The 20,622-nt window shown below is 38.0% G+C and overlaps 1 protein-coding gene across 9 annotated transcripts in view; it reads right to left on the minus strand.

Annotated features, from left to right (window-relative positions):
- Positions 1-20,622, minus strand: part of LOC135461793 (zinc finger protein GLI3-like) — an 81,065-nt gene that overhangs the window by 32,812 nt on the left and 27,631 nt on the right. For all 9 annotated transcript variants that reach the window (XM_064739031.1, XM_064739026.1, XM_064739027.1 and 6 more), the window contains one exon: positions 2,462-2,586. In XM_064739031.1, coding sequence (XP_064595101.1) covers positions 2,462-2,543 — 82 coding nt within the window. In that variant the 5' untranslated portion in view covers positions 2,544-2,586. The remainder of the gene's footprint in view (positions 1-2,461; positions 2,587-20,622) is intronic.

Raw genomic sequence — 20,622 nt, forward strand, 5'->3', positions numbered from 1 at the left:
TTGAGACCTAGGTGGGTCAGAAGATAGGTAGTTTGTGTATGGTTTGGCAGCCCCATGAAAAGTTAGACTCCTCGCACTGCTTGTGTGGGGATGGAGTTTGTTTGGGTATGAGGAGTCCCATGCTATGTCTTACCTCTGCCTGACTTACCCACTAGCAGGTGAAATGTGATAGATACAGAAAACCCTCTCTCTTTCATAACAATGTAGGTGCCTTTTCAATGAAGTGCCACAGAAGGCTAATTGAATTTGTACAGGGGCAAACATTGGTTTATGTCGAGCTCATGTAGACATATCCATCTGTAGTAGCACAAATCCCCAGTGTACACACAGACTGAATGCCCCTTGCTGCCCTGACCAGGCCCCTGGGGCTAATCAAAGATATCAGGCTATAGTAGTGAAAGTTGACACCAGCCTATAGGGCAGGATGTACCCAAGCCAACATATACACTGTCTTATTAAATCTAGACATGGCCCTTAAATGCACACCTGCACAAACCCAGTGATTCCCAAAGAAAATACTGTTGTTTGATGAGGCCAATATAGATCTCTGTTGCCACACGTAGGCAGACAACATTTCACAATGGTGTACCTGTGGTCCACATGCACTTGTAATCACATACACGTGTGTTCATCATTAAGAATCCTTGTGAGTTTACTGCAATTACAAAACTGGACAATAACGTCGTACGACACAAAAACTTCTTATCCATATAGGAAAAGATGATATATGGTATTCAAATGCAAATCAAAGAGACTGATATACATTAAGACTAAGGTTACTAAGTCAACTGTCAATTCCAAACAATGGTCTTGCAGATGTAATTCAAAAAGCTTATTCAGTCTACCAGTAACCTGTCGATGGTCGTGGGTTTCCCCCGGGCTCTGCCTGGTTTCCTCCCACCATAATGCTGCCGCCATCGTATAAATGAAATATTCTTGAGTACGGCGTAAAACATCAATCAAATAAACAAAAAGCGTAGTCTAAATCAAAACTTCCCCTTACAAAGGCTCGTAACAACTTGTTGATATGGCCAAGAGCTCAGATGTCTGATGTCAAGAGGCTGACGAAGGGAGAATAAACGCCATGCATTCTTTCTGTAGAAGAGCACTGCAGTACCACAGATTAGTATCTGAGAACGACTGGAATTTGATCAAGGATACAGGCGAAATGACCTCAATTAGTCCAGTCCTATGAGAGAAGGGTCATTCCTCCTGCAGATTAGGGATGTCCCTTTTTCAGGGTGTCACTGCATAAAGAACTCATCAAAGAACAGCCAGGGCAATCCAATCCATTCTGCTGTTAACATACCCTTGTCATCACAAACAGACAAAAGGTGGGATGAAATGGCAGTAGCCACTTTCTCAATGAACTATGGCTAGTTTGTTTACAGATACCTGATCCAGCAAATTTTGCTCTGTAATTGACTGACCATGTGTCAACAGATACTGGACACCAAGCTTTTATTTTTGGGCTGTTCAGGGAATGGTACGCCCCTATACATCTTCAATGAAGACATTCTTTGCAAGGGTGTGCAAAGAGTAAAACTAAACCCTTACACTGGTGTAACTTTCTGGAACAGGAAGTGTGTGTTGAGTGTGGACGTTGGCGGATAATGGGTTCTCATGCCGCAGTACATATGCACATTAATATTTCCATGGTTTTTCTAAAAGTAATCGTTTCTTAGCTCCATCTAAACACCTGTATGATTCTGACACTGAGAGGATCCACCAAAAACCAGCACTACTCCACAGTAACTAGGCAACAAATCAAACACTAAACATGTAACACAAGAGTGAGTGAGTGCTTGGGGTTTAACCTTGTACTTAACAATTTTCCAGTCATATGACCCTGAAGGAGTCCTTAGGGTAGATGTATACGTAATTTGCGTCCATGTTGCAGGACGGATTTCCACCACTCTTTTATCTAGTGCTGCTTCTCTGAGACGCCTTACGGAAGGCAAGTAACGCCAAGTCTGGTGCTTTTATCAGATTTTCAAGAACTCTAAGTGAATTTTCCTATAAGACTGTTTTCAAACTCATGGCTTACTTGTAGATAAATACTAAAACCAACACCTTGATTTATTTATTTGCTTTAGAGGTGTTTTATGTTGTGACCAAATGATGCTGCTCAAGCGGAATTTGGGGTGGAGGAAAGCAGACAGGGCCTGGAGAATCCACTATACCAAGTCAGACACCTAACAAACCTTAGTCGCCCAGCCCCAGATGAATCTCCAGGACACACACAGCTTCACTGATTGTCGGCTAGAGATCTTCAGCAAACCACCAGCAGCTGAAGCGACCAGTCAAAAGTTAAAAAGTTCTGTTCATGAACTCTCACAATGGGCGTGCTTTCACCTTTCTGCCTTTCAGGCTGTGACAATTTTAATCATGGTGTAATGTTGTAAAAATTCTAATGGTCATAATTTATGAATGGTGGGACTATACAGCCAAAGCTTCTTACCTTCATGGTTAGGAGACGGGTCCTTTAGGTCAGACGGTTCAGCTTCCCTCTTAACATGGCCACCACTTTCTGCATCTGACATTGTGGCTGTTGTCTGATATTTACCATCAGTCTGCTAATTCATACTGAAACAAAAGAACACTTTATTGAATACAAGTGTACTGTCACATGCGACTAGCGAATAGCAGAACTCTTCTGTGTTCACCGGGTAAACTAAGTGTGGTCTAATACAGCTGACAATCCGGCAGGATATTAGATCAGATTAGTGACTTTGCCTTCAAGTGTCAGCTACCAAAGTGTAAGAAACTGTTTTCTTGAATTCATTCCGTGCTAAAAACCAGTGAGTAACTTAAAAATATTGAGTTCATGCAGCAGAATGTACTCTCAGTGAACTTTGACATCGAGTGACGATTGTTTTGGATGGTGCTGAGGATGTTTACTGAATCAGGACTGTAAAAGATTCGTTATCCGTGCTGTGGATTTGTCGATAACTTTGTTTGTTTCAAGAACTGCAAAGCCCCTTCATGAACAGTAGTTCTGACTACTGACTCGATTTTAAATGCATTTACTGTTTTTACCATGCATGTGTCATTCTGTACCATAAAAATTGTCTCTGCCACATATTTTGGCAATTTACTGCCTATTAATACAGTAATACTTAATGTTATATGATTTAGGCTTGGCCTCATCAGTGAAAGTAGTTCATCATTCTGTGGCAGGGTATATTTTTTACATGAATTTTTAAAGAATGCTTCTTAAGGTTCTATTTACAAGTAACACCTCACATTTGTTTTATTTCTCAGCTTTTTACCAACATCAATATGAGTGTGTAAGTCATTACTATCTACAGAATAAAATGTTTTGACAAGAATGCTGTAGTGTGGTTATCTGACTGTTAAAACTTATAAATTGGAGAACAGACCTGCATGTCTACATCAATTTGATTTAAACAACAAGATCTTTATCACATGAATTTATCATGCCGTTTTAATGTGCAGATGACAAGTACTGCAGCATGTAGCACAGTCAAAGTAATTATTAATTGTTTTAAAGGGAAGAAATATATTTAAGAGGACAATTAAATTGTCAAAAGAACACTTATTGCCAATTAAATATGATAAACTTCAAATGTAGTCTATACTACTTGGCCATAGCTAAAACACCCCTTTACTTTTTTTAACAAGTTGATGAATATAATACAGTTCCCAATTATATACATCTGTTATAAGTTAGGCTAGCCCAATGAAACATAAAGTTTTAAACAGTGTCAGTAAATCAGAGAGTGAATGTTAAAGAAATACATGAAGACAGATCAAAGTAAGGAAAGTGACGCCAGGTTATCCTGTCTGTTATGCTAATTCAAAGGTCAGATCAGACAATAAGGGGTCTGACCCCTCCAGGCATCAGAAGCTGGAGACAGTGGCGGCCCTTTCATCCCAGATCCCAGTGACATCTTCACAGGACAGCCTCTGTAGTATAAATACAGGGACAACAGTCTAATAGGTCCATCAGGTCTGGGGCTACTGGTCAATGTTGATACAATTTACTGTATGTAGTCATTAATGAATAACACTTGTAACTGGTCACAGAGTCTCTGACTCAGAACTGACAGCCACACTTACACACAACAAATCAAGCACTACATGTACCAGTAACTTTTTCAGATTTGCACCAAGAGTCCTTCGGAGATCTTGACCACAGAGCATTTTAAGACTAGCTTAACAAGCAATCTGGACGTATACAATTTTGATCAAACATAATAATACATACATGTATGTTAAAATCCACAACAAAACAGGCACAATTTTCTCCAAAATGGATGAAACAGACTCCAAAATTGGTTCGTTACTTGTCTTGGTGAAGATACGTACAAAGTTTCAATTCAATACAAGGATCTGTTTTCCGAGAAAAAGGAAAAAAAAAAAAAAAAAAGAAGAAATTTGCAGCACTTGTATGATGGGCTGACAGGCTGCAAACTTATACTCAGCTAACTCCTGGGTACTGCACTAATAAGCTTTAATATGTACATGTAGTTCATAAAATCAAAAAGTTTTAAACTCGGCATTAGCCATTCTTAAAGCATGCATAGTCAGCTGAGGCATTTTTCCGCAGTTACAAAAAAAAAAAAAAAACATTTGCAAGAACTAAATGACTTCTATGGTGCACTGGTAAATTTATGTACGCTGGATGTACATGTACTTTACTACAAGACTGCTCTAACATCAGCCCCTGACCAAACCCCCAAACACATAGAAAGCATTGCATCTCTCAAGGAATTACAAACTAACAGTTTACAAGTTGGTTGTCAAAACCAGGGGCCACTTTTACAAAGATGTAGTACTTGTACGATATTGCACATGTAAGACAATGGTATGTTAATGTGACATACAAAACATCGTACCACAAATGTAAAATAAATAAATGTCATACACCGCTTTGTGAAAGTGGCTGCTGATCTTTGTTCTTCAATACAAATGTCACCGTCAATGTTAACATACAACTGAGTACAAACACAAGGTCAGCTATAAAACTTCAGCTGATGGTTCATAATTTAGGCCAATAATACATGTAAAGTGCCAATTTTGTCTTTTCCTAATTGAGTGATAGTAGCCTGTCTTTTTCAATGGCCGCCTGTCAAACATCTGGCACCTCATTTCACTGACTTCATATGTTCCATTCACGACTAATCATGATGATGTCACACTGAAGACAGTATGACGCTACAACAAAAACTGACAAATTGTAATATACAGAAGTAGAGCTACAATCCATTTTTGATGTAATAATGGCTCAAAGTCCAGTATGCTGCCTTCTCATTACTGGTACATGTATTTGAAAACAATGGAGAGTTTTATCCCACTGATTGTTAAACAGAATGCTAACCCAAAAAGCTGACGGCCTCAATTTCAAACACTTCAAGTCTGTGACATTAATGTAAACTTATTACATACATGTACATTTAAAACAGATTTATTCTTTCATATTTTCGTTTCTAGCAAAAAGTATTTGAAACATTCTATTCTACAATGGCCCTGGTGACCGCTGTTGTCCAATCAGGTTTTGTCACATAATACATACACTTCTTAGACTTCTTCATTCAGAATATGTAAAAATAAAGACCTATGAATTTGATCAATGAACCTAGAAATTAGCTCTTTTGCTGGACACTGTCATTAACGGTTTTTCATCTGACATATACAACAATTTAATGCTTTCTTCCCCTTTTATAAAGATCACGAATATTTTCTACAGTCCATGTTCATATTTTTTATATGCATGTACCTGTAATTATAATACTTGTTTTTGGGTTTTTCAAAACAACACTGTACATTTTTATAGTCACATATGAAAAACTTTGATGAAATACATGGGTATTTGTCTCATAGTCACAATACTTTAGGTTAACCTCTGAATATTGATCCTGACATTAATTTAAAAGAGGTTTTCATTTTTCAGTAAAGTTGAGAATATGTTTGACATTATTGGTGCATCAACATTCACAATCTACATGAATGCCTTATGGGGTAAAACCATGTACTGGTACATATCAACCATTAGGCAGCTTGAACTGCCCGAAAACTATGCAGACATAGTACAGAGAAACAGGTCTGAAGGGGCCTGGTTAAGCTACAAGCCTTTAGACCTGATGTTCTTGTACTGGTTCCCATACACATGGGACCATAAAAAGTGATAGGTTACTTTCAATCTTGCTACAGCCAGTTAACCATGACAGACAAATGACCCTACAGGATGACCCCAAAGTGGATGCTGTGTTGCTATGATGGTGCCGGAATTAAAATGCAGCTTGGTCTGGGAGGATCAAAGGACTGGGTGGCTTAGCTCAGATCATTTCTCCTTGGTGTAGAAATCTCAACATGGCCTTTTCCAAGGGACCTTTGACAAGGATTAATTAGAATGAGAAGAAAACCCAGCACATTTAGGGGCACATGAAGCAGGCTCTCAAGTTCTCCATCTCAATGACTCAATTCAACTAGTGCTAATTCTTCTAAAGTTTCATGCACAAGAAATTCATATGCCTAATTAATAATTAAAAAAATTTATGTAATCTATGTCATTTTTTCAAATTTTTCTACATGGTGTTACAATATATTAATTTAGACACCTATTTTGTTCACTCATATCATCATATAATCGGGGTATGAAAAAGGGCCAAGGTTACAGAAGATTTATGGCAGTTGGGTCTAGGTGATGCAGAACGGTGACACAAGTGCATGTACATGGCACCCAGGCTAAGTTTGTTGCACCTACCTAACTGTAAGAGGGTGTCTGGTTCACTATCTCACCTCATCTAACATTTTCCTCATACACACACACACAAAATCAGTTCTGACATGTTAGGCTATCAAGCTAACTTAGAGTCAAGCTAAGCTGATTTGTGTATATGCAGTATTCTGAAGAAGGCAACCATCCATAACCCAGTGAAAGTAGGCAATAAACCATAGGTTTAATTTGCTTCTTTAACATGAAAGCAGCAAGGACTATTGCTGAAGAGCAGAATAACAATTTGAATAATTTGGAATTTGTAGCTAAAGGAAGCATTCATAGATTCTTCAGGAAAAAAACCCAATGACTCTGATATATCAGTCAGGATGCGCTTGTGAGACCCAAAAAGTCAGCCTTATTATTTAATCCTTTGCTAACATCCCTATGGTACTTTCCATGTGTGGAAATGATAGTTTTAATATTATTTTTTGCTAGGTAAAACTTGCACAGGCTTGCTGTGTAGTAATTCTGTACACTTGATTAATATATACATGCTGATGTATTTCACAGATGTACACACGACTCACCGTGAAACAATATATGCATGCATTTAACATACACAAACTGGTATAACAACATTATTATATGGAATGTACATGCAGGTGATCAGCTGTCCAGGATATCTGCTTGTAATGATCTGGAGAAGGTCAGCGATGTATACATGGACACTGAAGCGCAAACAAAACCGATTTCAGTGAAAAAAACTTTCAAAATGGTCATACAATAAATGTGTCTTAATCGGTTTGGTCTAATGAAATTAGTGGACTGGATAATTTAAGCTGAAAACAATATATTAGAACAAGCCACTTTTTTCTAATGTATCATGCTATGCGTACATCATGAAATAAAATAGACGTATACTGCGTAGGCATGGATGATATGTACACGTATACTAGGTATGTAACAAATTACTGCTATCTTCTCATAGTTGTTGCCGTGGCTGATAACCTGACATCTATGGATTGTGACACCTGCCTAAGGTACACAATTGCTCAGTGTTCCTGCCAATCTGCTCACTCCTCCACACAATACCTCATCTGTGTAGGTTCCCTGCTTCACCACCAGTACTAAGCCTCACAATGCTCATATCTGTCAGTTTTCATCATCAGTTTTACTACCACACACAATCTCTTCTGACCCATTCACTCCCTTAGAGTCTGAAAATCCCCACAGATGGAACATGGTGTATTGACTTGAATATCAACAACTCAATGTGATGTTAAATGTCAGATTATGTAAAATAACTGATTAAATAAATGATAAACATTCCACTTATGCACTGTGCTAATTTTGTGACACATGCATGACACATAATTTTTCATTAACATTAACACTTTATTATTTATATAAAGGTGAAATGTCAGGATTTCTCACTGGCCAGAGTTAGATATCACTTTTGTTATTACACACCCCGAGGCCATGACATCACAAACATTCTGCTTTATGACGTTCCGATCCAAGCTTAGTAGAATGACGTCATCATACAAGTCCAGTCAACTTTATCATTTCCTACCTCATACCACAGTACATGACGCCAGACAAGGCATCATGTGCAATGTCACGCCATATACAAAAGTCTGTGAAGCCCTACAGCTAAAAACATTTCTTAGAGGACAAGACAGCACCTGGATAAAACATTTTTCAATCAAAAGCAGGATAATCAAGCTTTCTAAAAAGTATCATACAAATGGCTGATATGAGTTGAGACAGACATCTTAAGAATTTTATCCAATCAAACACGTTGCTATCAGATTGCGCAGCCTAAGCTGTGACACAGCCTTTACCCATTCACACCATGAGGTGACATATGATAACACAGAACTACCGTATAAGACATCATTTTGAGATCATTTACCAACACTTTAGTTATGTGTAGCCGAAGGGTCATTTTACATAATGTTGTAGGACAGGTATTGTTGTTTACGCACCACGACAGACATAAAATCTGTTGATTTACAAACTCTGCAGTATTCAACAACGGAATCACAAATTATGTCAGAGAGTAGCATACCGTAGCATAAAATCCAGTGATAGTTGAATGTCTACATCAGCCTCAGTGGTGCTTAGATATATTTCCATGTGTTTCCGAATCGAGCATCAATCTAGATGTACAATAATTTTAATATAGTTTTGTAAACATTTAGTAGGAGTCAAAATCCCGAACACAACCCCTCCGGATCCTAGGTCTTGAACCAGGAATATCCTGGCTGTGCATCTGCAGGCTACTTAGACAGTGTCGCTGGAGTTCCTTGTAAATAATACAGTAAGCCTATACTGTATCAACAGTTCGAGCAGAGGAAGAAATATTCTTCCAATAGTTGCCATATATCACTCGGATCCTTGGACCACTTGGATCTCCGAAGTCCACAACTTTTCATATGTGATATTTTGATAAGACTATTGTACAGAAATACCTTCGATGTTAGAGAGCTAGAGTAAACGTGACGTCATCTCTCTCTGGATAATGGAGATGCTCCGAAGCTGTTCCAAGACGAAGTTTCACTAAACTTTTATTGGGTTAAAAAAATCTAAAAAATATTTAATGCCGGTTTAAGATACTTTGAATGTTAGCCTTTCTCTGCTCATAAACAATAGTCAGGTGCTGTCTTCCACTTTAAACTTATTCAAATACACAAAACCACGATATTGTCAAAACATAAATAACAAACAGAATACTGCACAGTGATGGTTGAACATCATAAATACTTTTCTCGTGAAAACTCTCTGCGTTTCGTGGGTTATTACTTTGCGTCTTGTGTGTTATCATTTTCACCTGTCCCGAGAAAAATATTTATGATATTCAACCTTCACTGTGCAGTATCCTCCATTTATTTAACTTATTTGTAAACAGTTTAAATGACAGGTTTTATGAATCCAGAACAGTAATCCAAAAAACTAAGCTGTATCAGATACCAGTATTTCACAGAAAAACATTTTAGTCACCAAAAGACAACCACAAGTATTTAATTTCAAAGAGGGACACGACTAAATCTATGAATGAGAGCATGATAAATCACAAAGTCGTCATCAACCCGGGGCTTTCATTATCTTCTGAGTAAAGGCTAACTTAGAAAAGAAGCCAGCTACCTAAGAATTAAAACGGAGTACAAAAGGAGATTTGGTTAAAGTAGATGGCAGCTCAAAAGTTTACTCAAGTAGCAGACTGCAAACAGCTAGTTTGCTAGCCATCTTCTAATAAACTACCTGTTAACCAGTGGACCATGGCTATAAATGGCAAGCAACAAAACCCTGAACTTCATTCTATTGCTTGTAGTGCTTTTTGAGCAAGTATTTAACTTATGATTCTGCTTGTAAGCTACTAATCTTAATTAACTACTTGTAGATAAATTTTGTCAGTTTCAATTTTGAGGTGGACTTTCTCTAGGACAGTGTACACAAATTAACTGGTTAAGTGTCACATTTCCTTTTAGGTCTCGCAATTAGTCTTGCTGATGATAAGTGACCATAGACAAACAGCTGGTCCATGTGAGGTGGATCTTGACGACTGGTCATCCAGCCCAGAGGTCAATCCACAAACCAGAAAAGTCCATTCATGGGGACACAGCTGACAGGCATGTAGAAGACTTTTGTGATAGCAGATCAGCTAATTAGATAGGGCAAACTGTTCTCTGGTGAGTTTCCCTGCTGGGTGTCTTCATACCTGTTCGAATAAGGAAAACTAACAAGATACAGATCAGTACCCAGACACAATATCACACCTTTAATCAGGCCGTAGGCCTACCTGAGCTGACTGTTCTGTTGTATGTTGTGTCCTCCCTCATTACACAACACCCAGACAACAATTGCTCTACACAGACTATTACACAAATCCTCTGCTACCTGCATCTTAATGGGTAGACCATTACATACTATACAATGTATAACAGCACAAACCAGTAGTATTACAAGAGGACATATGGGTAGTCCATTCAGTTCACAGTGATCCCCCCTCCCAAGGAAATGTTGGGTTTCTCCTATTAAATACTCCATGGATGCAAACAATAAAACATATTACACAATCATTAAAACACTGCAAATATTCTAAAAAATATATAACTAAAAGATAAATAACTTTGTGGCAAAGGCTGTAATTGAATTTAATTTGAATTACATGTGCGCTAAATCAGAGCTTAATATGGGCAGTACTTTTTCATCCCATCCTTAACATTTACCCCAACATCTACCTTGTGTTATTGTGCTCTACATGTGTGCAAAACCTGAGCTCTATAGAAACAGTACTGTTTGAGATACCACTCTTAACATTTTACACTGATTCCAATACACAAGATGCTCAGTCGTGAAATGTTGTAATTTATGGTATGAAAAGAGTGTCATACAGAAAAAAGAAATGACTTATATTGTATGTCAAAATGGAATGTAAATTAAAATGTAAAAAAAGAAATTCATCAAAAGCACTCTGATTTGCAATTTCAAATTTGCTAACACAAGACTGTTTTCAATATGAAGAAAAGTGGTACATAAAAAATAAATATATGCACACATTTAACACACAAGTATTTCGATAACTTCTTTTTTCTTAGCTGTTGTGAAAACCATTGTATTTATGTCATGGCAGTATCGTTTCTAGGGAAAAATACTGATACACATGCAAAACAACACCCCCCCCCCCCCCCCAAAAAAAAAAAACAGATCCAAAGGAGTCATGAAAAGACAGGTCAATCTGTTTACAATACATATATAAACTTTCAAAGATAACTACAGTCACACCATTTTATCTATATAAAATTAGTACTCTGTTCGTATAATGTTAAAATTAACCAACAGCAATCTGATGAACAAAATGATATTTTCATCAATATTCATCCATAATAATCTGACTTCATACTATGACAATGAACAAAACCGGTATGAAGACATTGACGGTTAAGTAGTGATAACCAGCTACTATACTCTGTATGCTCTCCAGTACTGACATCTGGAGATCATAGAGTTGACCCAGTGCTTCAGTAGCTGATAAGGACCAGTACATTCCCAACTCTCACAGGTTGAAATATCAGAGTGATCGCTCCCTGATTTTGGCAGCATTAAAACTCAAAGAGGTCTAAGCAGATTATAAGTGAATACACACTATCTGGCCACATATCTGCTCTTGATGGCAGGGTTTAATAACACTACCCTCATGCCTGCCTCTACAGCTTAGTGCTGTGTTGATTTTACCCAACAATATCAACAGTGTGAAGTGTCAGGGAGACAGCCTTAGTAAGATAACAGGGAATAACAGCCCTGTCAGTTTTGGAGATATATTATATCTGGGCTAGACAGCCTGTTCAGGAGTTGTGGTTTCTGGTAAAGGTCCTATGAAAACTTCAGGACTCTTTACCTTAAAAGGAAAGAAAACACTTATATAAAGTGTATATGAGATGAAAGCCCATTAAAAACTGTACACAAAAATAGTTGGATTTAATTATATACAAGGTAATGACATTGATATTCACTCATCTGTTCTTGTTCTTCCTACACTGGTATACATTTTCTGTCTTTTCAGCTCTTTACAGTAGTATGTTTATACACAGTAGGTTGATTCATGCTAGCTTTTGTTGCCATCAGCTAACCCCTAGTGTCTGGGCTATATAAACCTAACAGGAATACCTGCAGTGGCTGTCCTTTACACAGCTTCAGCTAAGTGTTAATCTAAACACAGAGCACTCACCTTGTTTGATCCTGTAACAAGTTAAATACTGTGCTACACGTGTGTACAGCTCCATGGAATGTCCCTACCTCGCCCCCTCCTCCTGTACTCCACAGAGAGGGTACTAGCTACTGATGACCCAATGCATCCAACCACAGCTAGGGTGAGTTCACACTTTACATACACATACCTGGCAAACAGTCAACAAAGCTGAACTTAAATCCCACTGTTCATTTTCACAGGATTTATACACGCATTCCAGCTACAGGTATATGGTCAGCATCAGTTAATCCACATGGCTTTCACTGTATCCACCGGACACTGCCCAGCAGAGAGGGTGGTTGTGGGCTGATAGGGCGCATGGGGCAGTCAGTTCCTGCTGTGACAATACCCTGAGGACAGAGTCTAAAACACCTTCAGTGGGAACCCTCTTAATGGTCAGACCCGGCCCTGATCACACTGCTCAATGAGGGGATTCTGCTGGACAACTTCAAACACAATAGCCCCTGCCTGACAGGAAATAGCTCCCGCCTTGTGGAACTTTTCAACATCTAGTTTACCATATCAATTGGATCCAATTAGCTTAGTCCTGACAAAGCTATTCAAAGGTTCGCCACTCAAAAACTCTTATGTTTGCAAAGCAGCACAACATCAGGTATCCCTTCCAGCCGGCCCGAGTGTGTTCCTACACCAGCCAATCCGTGTTCCTACAAGTGATAGGCCCTTGACACAGATAATGTATCTGAATAGGGGTTTTCTAGATGTGGTGGCCATGAAAAGGCAGCAGATGAGAGGTCAGGGGCCAGTGTTCACTCACACAATCACTGGAGTATGAAGGCATCCAGTCACATAGCTCAGCCTACTACACTCCCTTTGACAGACAGCTTCAACAACAGTTCGCACACCCATTATACATGCTCTACAGAATGACATGGCAATTAAATGGCCATGTAACATGGCTTTGTACATGCTATACCACTGACTTTACAAGTGTATACTCCTTGCACATTTGCCTTAGCTCACTGTTAACGCAGTTACAGCATTAACTTCTTGAAGTGCTATATTCTTAAAGTTAAATAATTATGAACATACATCTCTAAGGTATTATTTTCTTCTAAAACATACATATCCGTTTGTTCTCGGCCTATTCAATTATAACCCAGAACTTTTTTGCACCATTCAGTGTTTCTCATTGTTATGTATGTACATGTACCTGTAGCTGTACTTCCTTCCAACATAAACAAAAACAAACACTGCCTGTGCAATTTACTTTTTTCAGAAAAAAAAACCCATTTTGAATGAGTATTTTGACTGTATACCTTTAAATAATGTGCCCATGGTAATATCTGATAATGTTTCCACTTCATTTAGCCCTGAACTCCTATTCAGGCCACAGATTCAGATCTCACTTATTAATTTGAGAACATCGCCTCAAGTAGATGTATCACAGATTCATCATCGTTTAGCCTTAATGATGAGTGGAGATAGCTCACAGTGAAGGTACATGTTCTTCAGGTGTTCATACCGCTTCAATTAAACAGCCGCCTAATCCCAATTAATATTTATCTCAGGTGTGCATTTAATTACTCCTTGCTTGCCCACAAGGTGTGATGAGTGCAGGCACTTCACCTGTGCTAAGCTTGGTATAGTTCTGACAGCACAGCTATTACAATCTGCCACAGGTAGCAGACTATTCCCAGGCTTTACCTGTCCTAATGGGCAGGGATAGCCCCTTAGGCAATGCAGATGTCTGATCAAGGTTAGACTGAAAATCATCAAACCTCATTCGACCAATAGATATTAGCTGCTAGCACATGTCTTCTTATCAGTAAGCCAAGTCTCAGAGACTCATCAAAAATACCTAATCTGAAAATTTGAATTTTCACATGGAGAGTCTGTTACTTAACTGGCCAAACTGTACCTGCAGTAATAAATTAGCAACACCAGAGAGATAGAGTGGCTTGATAGCTATTCATGAGGTTCCCCAAAGGAAACAAACACGTTGACTAATTCAAGAAGCAGATGTGTATAATACAGTAAAATTGTAATTTGGTTCTTTTTTTTTTATCAAATAAGTTGTCATTATCATGAAATACTTGCATCCAAAAATATGTCCAGATAATTTACCCTATATAAATGCTATGCTTAAAAAAAATACTTTTGTTTTTTTTAAAATTTTAATTTGCATCAGAGCTTAGAAATTTACCCTTACAGTTCTGTCTGTGTATATGTATTACAAGCATTTGCAGCATAGAACTTTCATATCCTGGGCATCAGTGCACTTGGACTATCAATAAGATATATATATATATGGAAAGCACACACCTATGTCTGATGCTGATTATATGGAGAAATCACACACACAATTGACTGTTAAGGTCAATTCCTTGTATACTGTGGTTAATCATATACTGACAGTGTACAATTAAGGACATGTTCTTTATAACACATAGAAACAAGGCATATCTGTATAATTATAATGACTGAAACACTTGGCTTGGTTATTGTGAACATTCCGCATAAATTTTTCACATACCGCCTTGTAAGCTACATCAGCCAAGTCTCTACTGAATGTACTGTTGGTTACAGGTTTACAAACACCTTGTGGATCAGTATCATAGAGTAGGTAATAAAAGCAGTAGTGTACATGTAGCTCTAGTTGGTTAATAAGCAACACCTGGTGGCCAGTGTGACTTTCCAGCTCCACCTGGAAACATCCTACCTAAGAAACAAATTAGCTGCAGAATGCTCTTGTCACCGATATTACAATATTAGCTGGGTCTGTGCCTGGACAGGAGCAAGGAGACTTGATCCAGGGACTGTGAGCATGCATATAGATGAGGCTGGGGACAGGTCTGTACAAACAGGCTAGTTGTTTGCCAGAGAGAGTGGCACAACATCTGATACCAGCCGGGCAGAGGTTAGGGTATCAGTTGTCACCCCTCCACCCACACATTCTTCCAGGGGGATAGGCCTTCTGCCCTACAGGAGCATCCATCTCCCTACACTCGTCCAAACTAGAACCACTCTCAACAAGCACCTGTTAGTAACTGTCATGACCAGGACTAATGATATCAGATCTCAAAACAGCAGCCCATGATTTGTTCACTTGTCAGTGGTTAAGGACAGTAGGTGGTCAGATTTAAGGAGGATTATACAGGTAACTAATCACAGGAAGTGTAGCGCTACTCCCCCCCCTCCCAAGAAAAAAAGCATTGGTAGTACCCACACTTTACAATTCCACTGGTTGATGGCAGATATAGATAGTGACTTTGCAACTCACCTATTCAGAAATTCAAAATCAGTTAGGATTAAGCTACAGGAGTCAAGCCCATTATGACCCAGGGATCATTCATACAAGAAGCAATTTCATATATATCGGTAAAGCTAGCACACATCAGTCTAAAGGAAAAAATTGTACAGATGTGATTTTGGCATTGAATATTCTGTGCTGATAGTAAGAACATATTGTACATAAAGGTTCTACATAGACTGACCAACTGTGCCAGAACAATGTTTGGAGGGATGACAATGTTCACGGCCAATCCGCGACACAATGTCATTCCTCGTGCTTACTGTTGCACTGTACCCTGTCTCGGTACATTTCCAAGAAATCCAGTCTTCTTTTCCGATTTACTAAGTATTTGTAGCCGTTCTTCACTAACAGATGCCCGCCCCTCTCTGATGGGTTAAAACGGACTGCATAACTGCCTGTGCCATGATTTGACCATACATTTTTTATCTTCATTTACATACATGCTCTTAGGTTTTGTGAGCATAAATCAACAAAGTGAACTATAGATATACCGGCGATAGATGGTGGTGGTGGTTAATCCCTTACTTATTCCCTAGGTAGGCGAGTTATGAATAGGCAAGTTAAAAAAGCAGGCGAACTGCGAATGAACCATATAGATATATAAAGGTTACTGATGGTGAAGAATGGAAACACTACATAGGAAGCACAGATTAACTGTTACAGAAATGTCCTTAAGGTCAAATTTCTGAATGCACTTTATCCCTAGCCCTAGTTAGTAACTGTCCTAACTCCCATGTTTCAAGTAATATTATTACTCCTGGCATTAACAAACACTGAACAGTTTTATCATTAATAAACATAACTACTGTAGGACCGCAGCCATTTTCTACACATTTTCTAATACAATACTTAATTTTATTATGCAGTCTCACGTAACATAGTCATCTTTGACCTGTCAAACTTAAAGTTCACAAACAAATCTCATGTCCATATTTAGATGAATTGAGAACTAAACCAAATGCCATTTCCTTGAGGGTTCTAAGAAGACGAAATACAGGTACATAAAATCATGAACTAATAATACCGTGACACCATTAGCACTGAACGAAACAAGGGGTTCAGTTCAGCAACGGTCAAGTAAATCTCACAGGTTACCTGCCCAAAAGAAGGAATAGTCATGCCACTGCAAGCCATCAAACAGCGAAGAGAGGAATGTTAATATTCAGTGGCACAAAGAAAACATTTTCTTTCCATACACACTTTAGGACTTTTGTTCTCAGAAAGGCTTTGATCTTGACTCACAATTCTAGTCAATGAAGTATGAAGACTGACAGTAATGTGGTTGAAATGATGACTTAAGATTCAAATTCAAAGAATTTTAACAAAAACCTTATGTTCAAAATTCAATTATATTAACTGAGGACATTCTTCTATAACAAGAACTTTCAAGTAAATATATTTAAGGCCAGGTGCCATAAATTTCAAGTCTGTAAAGGCTGAGTAGCCTGGGCTAGCGTCTGGTGGCCCTCACTCTCTCAGCTCTCACTTGCAGCTCTCACCTGAGATCTACCTGGGTTCTTCTCCCACACAATATCTATACTGGATAATGTTACACCTTTTCTCCTCAGGGATAAAGTTCTATTCAGCAGGAAATGTTCTCACTTTATTAAACCTGGTAAGGCAAGGTGCTGACAACAAAGCAGAGCATACCTGGGTAAAAAGCTAGCAATTCACACACTCGGAAATAGACCTTACACTGTTAGTAGGCCTACCTTTAAATGAGAAGTGGCTAATCTCCCCTTGCTATGAAGACATTACGGGCCTTTTTCCACATCAACATAATTAATTGTAAGAGGTTGTTTTCAAGTGACTAATGAAAAGTTAATGAAACAAGCTGAAGTATAAGAAGAATATCAAGATCAGATTCTAGCACACAATGAGAGTACTCTCTTAGTAGTCCACTGCAGAGAATATAACTGTCTACATTTCTACCTCAAGTTCTAATGCATCTGGTTAAAAAAGCTCAAATGAGTCATTGTGTCAGTCTAAAGTGATTTAAAGCCCATTAATCATGTGAGCCAAATCTTGAAGAACACCACATCCAGGTCTGATTAATCATGTCGTAACAACACACATTAATACTCGCTTCCTCCATCTGGATCTTCACTCATAAGTACGGCAGGTGGACAGCTAAATGTTATCGGAACAGCTTATTAACTCAGGTCACGGTATGTCTCACACAAAAAATTTTGAAACCTGCAGAACAAAAATATAATTCTTATGTAGAGCATTTCACAGTGGACAGCACAGAGCAGATCACTGACGTGAGGATCCGCACGAGCAGCTATCAGTTCAAGGCAAAAAAGAAAAAAAAAAACTGGCCTGGCAACTCAGTTTACTATAAATAACCAGCTATCCTATTATTTCTCTCTGGTACATCTTTGTTGGGCACATTTACTGCCCTCCATGCATCCATCACTATGTGTATACAGGTACACTGAAACACAGATCCATGTACACCTGGTCATTACACATCCACACAGGTAGAGCTGTATCATATTTGTGACATTTTTACCATAGCAACAAATTTCACCTCCATGTATGCCAGTTGAGTCTAATTAAGACAAAAAGTGAGTTAAGAATAAAACTTGCCTTTCGTAACATTAGAGCTCTGATGCTATCCCACTGAATAAGATGCACTTCTAGGGCTCAGTGTAAATGTAGGTACATTATCACAGTCCACCTTAAAAATAACCTTCTGACTTAATAATAGCAGTTTTAATTTCCTTGTACGAACAGCCTAGCTTGCAAGTAAGAGAGCTGTGAAGAAGTTGTGTGTTACCCCCAGGCTCAACACCTGTAATGTTACCCCCAGACAAGCATAATTACCTCTTAACCTCAGTGTTAAAATGATAACATCTTTTAGGCCAAACGACAGGAGCATCTTTTCATTACAAACAACTCAGACGGTTGCTTATGAATGAAGACAGGTATAAATATACATTGCTTGCCAACAAGCCATTAGTCCTTTGTATGGCATTCACCTATCATATGGTAATCTGACTCAGTAGAGGTAAGAAATTCCATTAGTGATGACAGTAGAAAAGGTAAGAATTGTGACACTGAAGACAAATGTCATCACATGGATCACCAGACTAATTAACTCCAAAAGTAACAGTTTGCAAAACTTCATATGGATTCAGTGCATCATTCTAATTATTGCCTGGAGTAACAAACATGTGAGAAAATCTAATTAATAATACAAATTTAAAAAAAAAAAAAAAGAATAACAAATGAAATTTTAATTTTATGCCTTTTCTCTTCCTTCTTATCTGAAACAGTATTTAGGCTGATTGACAAAGACAACACTTGTACTGAGGGAATATAATCAAAATGTAACTTAAAGCTATCTGCTGGCACAATACCTGTACATTGTGCAATTCTTTTCCTGGAAATGGACTCTGATGAAGCCTAATTACATGTACCAACTTATCAGCCAATAGCGATGGCAACAACCTTACACAAGTATAGGTGGTTTACAGTGACAGCCATCTGTGATGTAAGATTGGGTATTGCCCACTGGGTGTCTATTTTTAGAGGTGTCACAAGCTTGGTAGAGGCCATTGGCTAGTAAGGGCATACAATGGGCAATATGGGAATACAACCTCAAAGATGGCTGCCCACTGCAAACCATCTGTACAACATGGACAGCGTAGAAAGTATTGCTAAACATGGTGCAGAGCAGTAACCTCCACATATTACTCTTCCTTTTTTAGAATATCATGCTACCTTGTCCAGTACTGTTTGCTCTAATATGTATTTTATAAGAGCAAAGTGCTAAAATCTGAGCCTGGAGTAAGGCATATGTTCTTGTATAAGACACTACTATCATCTTACATAAACAGCACTTGAGGCGCCATTTTTTGCATGACTATTGTTTGACAATTAAGAAATAACACACAAATAACGAATATTTCAAAGGCAGTCATAATATTACAACACATGATTACATGTATATGTATACATACAATTGTAAAGCAAAATATTCCACTATAACCATTACTTTTCCTTACAAACAAAAGAAGACATATCCATTACACAAAAGGCCGACTACTTTACTTTGCATTGACATGCACATTAATCCAAGATGGCATATATCAACACCTGGATGACTTTCTGCAATTATTAGCATTATTAAATATGACAATGCAAGAAAAAATGTAATTTAACTTAATTTGCATGTCTGAAGCCAGTGGGCACATCTCTGTGCAAGCAAGTAAAGTTGAGACCACACTGAGGCAGAATCTATGGGGCAGACGTGTACTATATGTGTACATCAGTATTCAATGTGATGCCATCAGATAACTATGTCAAGCAAATTAGTTTAAATGATTTTTGTAGATCTGTCATGTGCTGTTAATCTGATGTGATCAACAAAAGACAAGACAGAAGATTAAGATTCATGCAAAATGTAGCCGTTAATCTATAATTCCATCCACAATAATGACAACAAAATGGAAATAACTATATATATATATGATGTACAGGAACAATGCTTGCATACAAAATTAAGATTATTTTAACTAACAATCAAAGTCATCTACGTCTGTTAAAACAACTAATTGAGTTATCTACCAGATTCAAATAAATGAAGTGATTAATGGAATTTCATTAGTTCTGTCTGCGTAGATATGTCCAGAGATGAAACCTAATCTGGCATACCTACATGGTACTCAATTTACATTTCATATTTGCAAGATTAGGATTCAATCCAGACTGTCAAAAAAAAACAAAAAAAAACAAAGAAGAAGAAAACTGTTCAATGCACTCAAAACCCCTTGGCCTTAAGGACAAGTAATAAACAGATACAGCTTTAAAACAGGTACTTGTATATCTTGTTTAAGTGCATTTAGAAGATGGAAATATTAATAACTTTTTGGTTTATTTCATTTTAAAGTTTTGGTCTGGATT

This window comes from Liolophura sinensis, chromosome 1, assembly GCF_032854445.1.
Source record: "Liolophura sinensis isolate JHLJ2023 chromosome 1, CUHK_Ljap_v2, whole genome shotgun sequence".
Lineage (NCBI taxonomy): Eukaryota > Metazoa > Mollusca > Polyplacophora > Chitonida > Chitonidae > Liolophura > Liolophura sinensis.